Below are 10,714 nucleotides of genomic sequence, written 5' to 3'. Positions count from 1 at the left end.
ATGTGTCCGGCCTCGAGTGAACTGTCAGCGACTTCAGCCCCAAAATCTCAGCTGTGCAGTGGAGAGTCATCTGATCAACTTCTTCTTGCTACTGTTGACTGAGTCAGGCCTTTTTTTAATTGAAGCTAGTGTGTGTACTGTGCATGCTTGTGTGTGTGTGTGTGTGTGTGTGTGTGTGTGGGGGGGGGGGGTTTGAAGGGGAGCAAGACAGTGAATATGCCTGTGTGTCTGAATACAATGTGTCTTTGTGAGCGGCTTTGCGTTGGAGAGAAAGATCTGGCTGTTTCTTGAAAGGGAAAGAGAGAGAGAGAGAAGTGGTTCTGACTCTTCCTTTTTTCTGCAAACTCTTTTCCACGTGTCTCTGTCCCTCACTTTTTTAACCTCTGATGTCCCCATTTATTCTCTTTTCACAACCCTCTTTATTAACAGGCCATTACGACCTTCCTGACAGCCTACCCTTATTCTGACCTCCTCATCCCTTCTTTCATGCTTTCTATCTTTCTTGCCGACATTCTTTCTTCCTAATACTTGTGATTTCCTGAATGCGGCACAGAAAATAGGACATACCTTGTTGAACTGACGCAAAACAGTAAACACAGGAAATACTGAAACATGATTAGATCTTTTTGAAGGGGATCTAGTATTTCATCCAATAAAACAGGAATATTTGTATGGATGTATTCTATTTACAATAAACATATATTTATATTATTTAGCACTGTGCTGGACTTGTGTGCCACTCGATACACTTGAGTTGTATATATATATATATGTCTACTGCTGAAGATCTTGAGTTTTTTCAACCTGTTGGTGGTACTAGAGGATCAGAGAATTGCCCCAAGGGTTCATCCTCTGAGGATCTCGAGTAAACCATCCATGATGCCATCATCTTGAGATGCGTCTCAGGTCATACGACACTTTGTTCGAGAGAGCAGGCCCAAAGCACCCTCATCAGAAGTTGATCTTTACAAATCAATAAGTAGAAAGATGAAGGATATTATATGGAGAGATAAAAACAAACCTGCTCATCTACTCTTACACTTGAGTGCAAAATAGTTTGCGGCCTAATTCCACCTTAACGGATGAGCCCTGTGTGCACCGTGTCCTGTTGATGTCCACCTGTTGGAATGAGTGAGCAGGAGGCAGAGAAAAAAACCCGGAGGAGGAAGAGAGAGGCTTGGATAGAGAGACCTAAAGTGACAATGTATTTGCAAAAAGAGAGAGGGCTGAATGGAGGGAGGAGGCGGTCTATTGACCCCACAGGTGCACCTTAAATACAGCGTTCAGCATAACATGAATAACGGCAGAGAAACACGATATCCCTGCTTATGCATGTCTGCTGCCCTGTTGGAAGAATGCATATGCATGTGTCCATCATTTCTTTGTTGTCATATGAGACAGGTCATGTGTGTTACACACACACGCACACACACCACCTCAAAGCCATTCAGTCGAGCTGCTGAATTGTTGGTTTACAGTGTATGTCCCACTGGATGTGTACAACACTGACACCAGGCGTTTTTTAAATTTTGTTATCATGACAGATTATTTCTGATTGATTCCTTTGGATTTCCTCTTTCTCGGGATGGTTTTGTTCAGGAAACAGCACACCACCAGGTGTTCACAAAGTCAGTCAGCAGGCTGCAGCACAGCAGACATTCCTGCCGGGTGTAGTTAGGGAGTTGGAGAATGGCAACAATTGCCAAAAAATCAGTTGCTCTGTAGGGTGTTTAAAAAAATAATAAATTATAAAAAGTCCAATGTTGCTTGGCAGCGGGATTTGGACGGGATTGAACCGCGCAGCCTCCTTTGCTCTCACGCTTCTTAAAACATGATCCCAAGGCGAGGCAGGGGTAGGTCATCCGATAACTACCGGTGGCTTCAGTTACCTTTCCTCCGAACCCTCTAAATTATTTGCTGTTTCAAGGTTGCATGTTTTACATCATCCTTTACTAAATGTATCCCTAATCTCACGACCTGACTGTAGGAGCACCCCTGTTGCTCCGGAATGACCTCTAAACTGATTACTGTGCATTTCCAAGAGCTGCCACCATGTTTTTAATAACATTACTGGCACATGTCGTAGGCACCAAAGAAAGTAGTTGAAAGTAATTAAAGGCAAAAGCAGCCTTTAATTATACCTTTGCTTCCTGCAGACTGCAGTTAAATGGCATGTGTGCCCGTGATAATAAATCGAGATGGACCTTCGACATGTTAATTATTCACGCTATGTCAGAGAGGTCGACAACATCTTTTGGTTTTTAGCTCCTCTAAATAAGAGTTTGACATTTTAGGAAATCCACTTATCTGCCTCCTTGCCAAGAGATGGCATTTAGACGACTAAATCCAAAAAGTAATACTGAAAGTACTTGACTATTTTCATGTTATGCTTCCTTATAGTTCTACTCCACTATGTTTCAGAGAGAAACATTATGCCTATACTCCAATACATCTACAGATTAAGATTTGACATGCAAAACATATGAGGAGCTGTACAGCGCTTCACTTTTAAACAAGCCTAGGCCAGCTGCTTTCCTGTCCCCTGCTCCCAGTCTTGTTGCAATGCTAAGCTAACCAGCTGCTGTTTTCAGCTTCACATTTAGCACACACACATAATAAGAGTGCTATTCAATCCATCGTCTATCGTCATAGAAGCGACTGAGTATTTTCCCCAAAATGTTCCACGATCCCCTTGAAGCGTACATGGACATCAGCTCAGAGAAACCAAAGAGTTGCTCACAGTTTATTTTACATGATGCGTGTTTAGATGCCGAAAGAAGAGAAGGGGTTTATCAAATAAAATAGGAATATTTAACCTCCCTTATTCTTATGCCGTCCATCATCTTGTCCCTCCTTAGATTAGTCCTGGCTGCAGTGTGGTCTTACCAATATTTGGATGTATTCTGTTACAATAAAGCTAGATTTATATTATTTAGCACTGTGGTAGACTTGTGTGGCACTCGATACACTTGAGTTGCATATGTGTACTGTTGAACTAAAGGGCTCATTAACGGGGACAGCTCACACATCAAGGTCAACGTAGACAGAATGAAAGAAATGCATTGTCTGTGAAAACTGTTGTGCATGTCTTCTTTGGCTCCAGAAAAACTTTACAAAGTAAAAAAAAAGGAAAAAAGGAAAGAAAACAAGTAGTGATGTCACCAGGGTTATTTCCGCTGTGGTTTGGAGACTGCAAAGTGGCAAAAACATTTACTCAGAGTGGATGAAATACACTCGTTGCATCATGGGAAGTGTAGGACGTTTGGAGCTTGATTTGAGAGGTTCAAAAAGTCAGGATATCTCAGCCTCTGCTGCTTTCCCGTTGACTCTCATTTTATTTTAAAGCGGCCTCTTTCAAGTCAACACACCTTAAAAAGAGTGCACACACTAAATCACTGCGCACCTTTAAAGGTTCCGGCAGACAGAGTTTACAACATTTGGAGCAGCGGTGAAGTAAACATACAAAGTGCGGGTAAAATTTTGAGCAAATATTATGTCAGATAAAGAAAACACACAGGACGCGATCATGTTCATGACAATATATGCACACTGTATATTTAAGGATACAGTGAAGAACACACCCCTTTTACACAATCTGTGACTTCTACTCTCGGAATCTTCTCCCCCCCCCCCCCCCCCCTCGACCGAAAACATGTAGGGAGGAGAGGAGCAGGAGAGAGAGAGAGAGAGAGAGCAGAGAAAGTTCCTAAGGGGTAAGGACTGGAGAGGGGTCGACCAGATGGGAGGAAGGAAGGAAAGGATCTCTCTGCGGGCTCAAGTGCGCGATTAAAGGATTCGGTACAAATAAACAAATATATGAATCAAAGCTCCTAATAAAAAGAGGGGGCTGAAGGCGCGTCACCGCGGTGCGTGGACGCGGACGAGACAGCGGCGGTGCGCGCTGAAACAGTGTCGTCTCTCTTTCTCTCTCCCTCTCTGGATTTGTACTCCTCATGTTCTTCAAACTCTTGGTGACGTTTACCGACTTTTGAGGTAAGGGAGTGAACAAGCTCCCCTCGCCTCGGACTTGTAATTCAACTCTCTCCCCGGAAAAGAAGAAGCAGCAGCAGCTCCGGGGTGGAAGAGGAGGACGGAAGGAAGGAAGAGTTCGTATTGTTGTTCCTTCCGAGGAGTCCAGCTCGCCGTAGCCGGGGTTTAGGCGTTGGCACCCGGGCAGGGAGTCCCTCCTCGCCATGGCCGGGGCCAAGCCGGGAGTCCACGCGCTGCAGCTCAAACCCGTGTCCGTCCACGAAGCGCTGAAGAAGGGGGGCAAGTTCATCAAATGGGACGAGGTGAGAACGGAACGTGTCCCGTGCTCGGAGGGCTCATAAACGCGCGTGTCGCCTCAGAGTGACCCGGAACCTTATCGGTCTCCCCCCCCCCCGCCGGTAATACGATGTGATCCGCTTTTGACTAAAAGACACACGACGTGAGACGTGACAGCTTTTGACAGTAGGCCCACTTGTTGTGAAGTGACACACGAGACTAGTGTCTCTGCGCGCGTGCGTGTGCGGGTGTGAGACTTGTGTGTGTGTGTGTGACTGTGTGTGACATATCTAGATCCGGGACAATTTGTGCAGGTGTGTGCACAGCCTCACAGCAAGTCTCTGAACACAGCAGACCACTATGTCTGCGAGTGAACGTTAATGAGATGCCTCCCAGTAGAAAACGTGTGTGTGCGTGTGTGTGTGTTTGTGTGCGTGAATTCTTGTCGAACCGGTTTTCCTTCGGGCTCAGGTTCAGTTTAGACCCGAACCCTTTCTCTTCCTGTACTTCTCTCCCCGGTAGATTCGTGGAGAAAGCACCTGTCTGAGTGGGACTCCTCCAGCAGCTGCCTCAGTTTGAGGGGTTTGGGTTCACTTTGAGCTGAACAACTACTTTACTTTTTACATGTTTGCTCAAAGTTGTCAAACGTCTTTATTGTTGTATTTGTTAAATTATTTCCCCTACTCACCCTACTTTCATTCTGTGTGTGTGATTTCTGAGGCAGAGTGCAGGGCTGTTCTGCAATCTTCTCTCTGTGGTGTGTGTGTGTCTGAGCAGCCATCAATGATTAACCCAGTTGCTGACTGATCTGGCACTGACTGGAGGCCTGTGTCTTCCAACAATTGCATGCATGTGTTTGTGTGTGTGTGTATGTGTGTGCATGTGTGGATCATTGGAATTCTGCAGGTAAAGGTCCAGAGTTCCAATACGGCTTTCATCTTGGCGTACTTTACAGACTTGTGGTCAGGCTTGTTGTTACTGGCACACGCGCACACACAAAAGGACACCACCAGTTTTTAATGTAAAACCACTTATCAGCAACAGAGCTTCACATTGCAATGGTGACGTGATGTGTGTGTGTGTGTGGCCGCAGAAGAAGGGTCTTGTCACGCAAACGGTGCATACCATGTCCTTTTGATTTCCCTTCCCTTCTCTCCCTCTCTCACACACACACACACACACACACACACACACACACTGACTCTCTCTGTCTCCCCCTCTTAAAGGGAATTCCCAGGAAATTGTTATGCTGGCAATGAAGTGTGTGAACACTCAACAACATGTGCATGCTTTCTCATTGTGTAAATTTCATCCCCTCTATTTGCCTTTGCCGCCTCAAGTCAACATGTGAATTATGGAGGCTGAATAGAGAGAGAGAGAGAAAGAAGAAATATCTGGGAGAGGAGGGATGTGGAAGAGGAATAAATGTTGGAATGCTTTTTGTATTTGGGGATGTATATGTCAAAGATGCTGAACATCATTATAGTAATACAAGTCCATGGTTGAGATGGCACAACTTTAACCGCCATCAGATCCCAAATGTCTCAATAATGAGTTGTGGCTAAAACAAAATCATACTATTTATAAAAAAGGTAAGCTGTAGTTCGGGTATCTGAGTTATTTGGGCTCAGGCTTCTTCTCATCAAGGTAGTGTTCACTCATGAATCACTCATTTGATTGAAGATCCACAGAAAATTATCTGTATTTTTATTGAGGTATAATGTTAAACGCTCGCTGGTGGTTCCAACTTGCTGCGTTTCTCTGTCATTGCTCATGGAATATCTTGACGATGACATCTTTACCTTTGGGAAATAGCTTGCGTTCCATCGTTCACTCTTGTCTTAGGTGGTGTGGACTAAATGAATGAATGGATTAATCAGTGCTAATAGACGATTGTTAATTGTAGCCCCCACGGTGCAGTTATCCGGCACCGCTCAGTGAGACAGGCCTCGCATCTTCTGTTGTTATGAGCCCTCCAGTCATTGAAGAAACATCATATCTTCCTGTTTTCTTCCAATAAAGCAAGTTCTTCATCACCTTATTTATTAACTTGTGTCACAATGACAATAGATGACTTGTATAGCTGTATAACGTTGCACTTTAATGCAGAACATCACCATCGTAACACTTTAGCACGCCGACGTCTCCAACACGGGAAAATAGGAAGTTGTTGCAGCTGTACAGCTAAATGTTCACTTTATTTAAATTTAGTTAAACCCTTTGTTCACCAGAACATCTCTTGATATGCACGTTGTCTTTGACAAGAGATCAACCTCGCCAAAACAGATTTACATACAAAATAAATGTACAACTTTCTCACGTGGCTTATATGGCATAATTGCGTCGGGGCCAGAGAGGCTTATAGGAGAGAGGTTGAATTACTCACGCAACCCTTTTCTTCATAAGGCCTTTAAAGGCCTGGTAGGAAGGCGGCGCTTCCACATCGTGTACATTATTACAAAGCCAGCGTACATGCACTTTTCTTTTATAAACTGCGAACAGACTCTGGGGACTCCTGAAGGTAATCCATATCAAATATGGCGGGACTTAATCTGGCTCAGTTGGATGGGAAACAAAGGAAATGTACCGCTGAGCCACAGGGAGGTGCTTTGCATTACTTTAGGTTTGTTTAAGATGTATAAGTTAGCTGGACTTATGATCAATCTGACTGTAATCAAAAGAGCTGCTCGTCTCGAAGCCGTGGTGTTAAAGTTTAAAAAAAAGTAAAGTAATAGTCTAGTGGGGACACACAGATTATCTCAGCGTCTGGCCGTGTTTTAACAGGGGAGTTGACCATCGGGCTACTGTCCCAAAACACGTGGCATACTGCTTTAAGGATTTGGCAAAGTGGGAACATAATTAGGAGACACACACACACACACACACACACACATACACGAACAGAGTGCCCAAGGGCAGTGCAGTTTGTTTACATGGAAACCCCACTTTTGACCCCATCTCTCTCTTTTCACCCCCTCCTCATCGCCATGCCCTCCCTCCAGATGGCTGCTCTTCATCTCCCGTCTCTACTCCTCACATCCCGTCATCATATAGCCTCTTTTTTTCTCCTTTACTTTTAAACCTGAGACTTATCTGTCACTGAGCTGGTCGCTGCAGTCTACTGAAGGCCCATCAAATGACACACACACACACACACACACACACACACACACATACTCTGACTCATTCAGGGGGAATGCATTCCAAATTGTCCGTCTCTCTTTTTTGTTTTGGCTTGTAGACAGACACGTGTGCTCCTGTGTGTGTGTGTGTGCGTGTGCGTGTGGTTGTTTTGTTCTGGGTGTGCGTTCTCCCGTTGAATGACTTCCTGTTGGAGCTTGTTGTAAGGCTGCAGAGCCAAACCATTTCCCCCTCTCTCTCTCTCTCTCTCCTTCCCACCCTCCCTCTCCGTCTGCCGCTGCTGCCCCGCCCTCTGAAGCCCGGCCACAATTCAATTGAGATGAATCCCAACTGGAATTCAGTTAAAATTCCTCCCAAACAACCAATTAAACACACAGAGAGAGACGGCGTGTCTGCAGAGCAGCGCTGCTCTGGTCGGAGTGCACACAAGTAGAACTACTCAATCACCTGCACACCCAATGTTAACATTTGCAGACTGCTGCATTCATCTGCTTTTAGACTCCTCTTCCTCTGTGCCACTTCCCTGTAAATGTTACGCCTTGGCATGAATATATATTTGAAACTGTTTTAAAAAGGAAAAGAAGAATTCATCTGTGGGGTACAAACACTCTGACGGGTTTCCTTTGCTCAGAACCACACGGGGGGGAAAGTGCCATTCATGTGTTTATGTTCACATTGCACAATTCCGAGCAGAACGGGGCTCATAAACAAAGTCACATGGCATCACTATCTGCCCATTAATTGGCCGGTTTCGGGAATGCGACGGTTTCGTCTCCAGCTCACAGATGTCTGTAACTTGAGTGAAGCAGGATGTACCATTAAAAATGTGGTATTCTGAGGTTGCTTTCTTGCGTTTTGGTCAGGCTTTTATAGCCAGACCGTTCAGAACCGCACCACGGTTCACTTTGAGGAGCTTGGAACTCTAATCTTGGCAACAGTGGAGGACACTAAAGACACTTTATTGCCGCTGTTGTCCTCCGTGTTTATCAATACTTTGTTCATCCATAGTTTTCACCTCCCTTATCCAGCTTGAAGAGACTCTGAAGTGCCAACATGCTGCATTTTGAGTGATCCATGCATGAACCTACACATCATTCATATGGTTTGTTGGACTCTGCATAATATCTGCGTCTCAACCACCTTGGAATGTGGTTTGGCCGACTGTCGGCGCATCACGACGGCGTATCGGGCTCTCCTGCACATCTTGTTGAAAAGAAACTGCACTGATGACAAAATCTACCGTCGCAGCCTTGAACGCTTGTCGCTCATTTGAAATATGATATTTAAAAAACTGCCAACACAATTCGTTTTACAGACACAACGTGCATTAAATGGATACACGCTGTTAAAATCGACGTTTTCCGTGAGCCGATATGGCGAAATGAAAACGTTTTCTATCTTTAGAAGAATCTTTTCTATAATCGGCGGTGCTGGGTCATCGTGACCGTGTGTGTGTGTGTGTGTGTGTGTGTGGCGTAATGGGCCCCGCTGACTTTGCCAACTGTTCCTGTGTGCCTGCATCAGGAAAGTGGACGCCTCGGTTTAGCACTATGGACGCGAGAAAGCAACAACCCGCAAGTTGTCATTATCGGTCAGGGAAAGGGTAAATGTTTAGGAGATGAGAGCGGGAGGAGGAGGAGGAGGAGGAGGAGGAGGAAACAACGCAGGCTTGTGTCGAAGGTCTGACGCCATGCCGTGAAACACTGCTGACATCCTGACAGAGGGGTGAGAAACAAGGGATGGATGGATAGAGGGAGGGGGGGAGGTGGAAGGTCAACCACAGCCACATGTGAAGTGTGGGGCTGACATCTGGACTTGACTTGTACCCGTGTGTCTGTAACACGTGTGGTCTCTTCCCCATTCCTTCTGGGGCCATATCTCTATCACTCTCTCTCTTCCTCCTTCTTCCAGTTTCTGTCCACTTCCTATCTTTTTAGTTTAGTTTCCCCTCTTTCTACCCCATCTTCAGTGTGGATCTCTGTCTGTTCTAGTTCTACTGTTAGGTTTAAGGGCCCTCCACTCTTCACAGCCCATAATATTGGGTTGTATATATAATCCATACATCAAGGCTTTTCAAAGTGTCCCAGAGGTCTTGTCGGTCACCATGCACTGACCTGCTCTTCATGAGAAAACTAACCTAATTGTCAGCTTCTTTTTTTTTTTAAAGGATTTTAAAAATACATTCCGTAGCTGGTTTTTTAAATTATTTACACATCTATTTCTCTCACTTGTTGTACGTAGAGCTGAGTACGACACTGAATGCTTCCTGCAGACTTCCAGGAGAGGCCGTCTGAAAATATCTGTCCATTTGCTGAGTGGATGTTGGCTTGGATGAAGGTGCAATGACCCCGACGGAGAAATGAGTCCCAGAGTGACCTCAAATTCCAGACATGTGTACACCTCCAGTATGCAATGCTGTTCTGATAAACACATCTACCACACGTCACTCACCACTTCACTAAATATTAACTGTGCTGACCTCCTTTCTGTTTTATATTCTATAGCTTAGTTTCCCTCTCTGGCCTCCTCTAATTCTCTCTCTCTCAAGTCCAAAGGTTACATACTGTCATCAACTTTTACCATGTTGCCAAAGCAGCAGCTCAAACACACTCGCACTAAGTGCACACTGGCCCTCCTATTCCCACCACTCCCACTAGCTGCCCCTGAACGTGCACACCCGGCAGACCAAAGGTGCAGTCGCCTTTTTCTTTTTATCAGTTTCTCTCTGCTCGCACTCGTCGACGCCGATTAATTTGTGGTGGAGGCAGTCTCTCGGAAGAGAGGCCTGGAGCCCCGTGTGTCTCTCTGCAGGTGCATGCCTATTTTATGGATTGTGGGTTTTCAAGAGGGACTCATTAGCGGGTGTCGGACCTCGGCCTCAGAGGGCGGTCCAGCCCACTTTGTGTGCGTGTTTGACATTACGGCCAGGTAATGAAGGGGTTTGTCAGAGGGTCAGGGCATCTGGCGGGGGTCTGGAGAAAGAGACCTGGTCTTTAATCAATTAAGGAGGGAAAGCAGGACTCAAAGTGGTGGGGGTGGAGAGTGAATTGAAGGCATGATTGACAGGGAGAGAAGGAGAGGAGGGAGGGAAGGAAGCAAGGCAAGACTTCAGAAGGCCTCTAGGCAGTTAATTATGGAGTGGGGTGAGGTCCAATTATTGACGTACCACCTACTCTCACACCGAAAACACAACATTTTATGGTAAATAAGATGTCTGTGGGTAGGGCATGAGGTAATGATTTTAGGGTTATGTTTCTAACCATGAGTCTTCATTTCAGCTGGAAACCAGAGTGACCTTTTTGTGTGA

General features: G+C 45.4%; 1 protein-coding gene across 1 annotated transcript in view; it reads left to right on the top strand.

The window, feature by feature from the left end:
- Window positions 1-3,717: 3,717 nt before the first annotated feature.
- Window positions 3,718-10,714, top strand: part of plcb3 (phospholipase C, beta 3 (phosphatidylinositol-specific)) — a 42,090-nt gene continuing 35,093 nt past the window's right edge. The window contains exon 1 of the mRNA XM_056442524.1: window positions 3,718-4,292. Coding sequence (XP_056298499.1) covers window positions 4,194-4,292 — 99 coding nt within the window. The 5' untranslated portion in view covers window positions 3,718-4,193. The remainder of the gene's footprint in view (window positions 4,293-10,714) is intronic.

This window comes from Pseudoliparis swirei, chromosome 21 (assembly GCF_029220125.1).
Source record: "Pseudoliparis swirei isolate HS2019 ecotype Mariana Trench chromosome 21, NWPU_hadal_v1, whole genome shotgun sequence".
NCBI classification, from domain to species: Eukaryota; Metazoa; Chordata; class Actinopteri; order Perciformes; family Liparidae; genus Pseudoliparis; species Pseudoliparis swirei.
The sequence above is the reverse complement of the archived record's forward strand: the minus strand, read 5'-3'. Positions and strand labels throughout refer to the sequence as shown.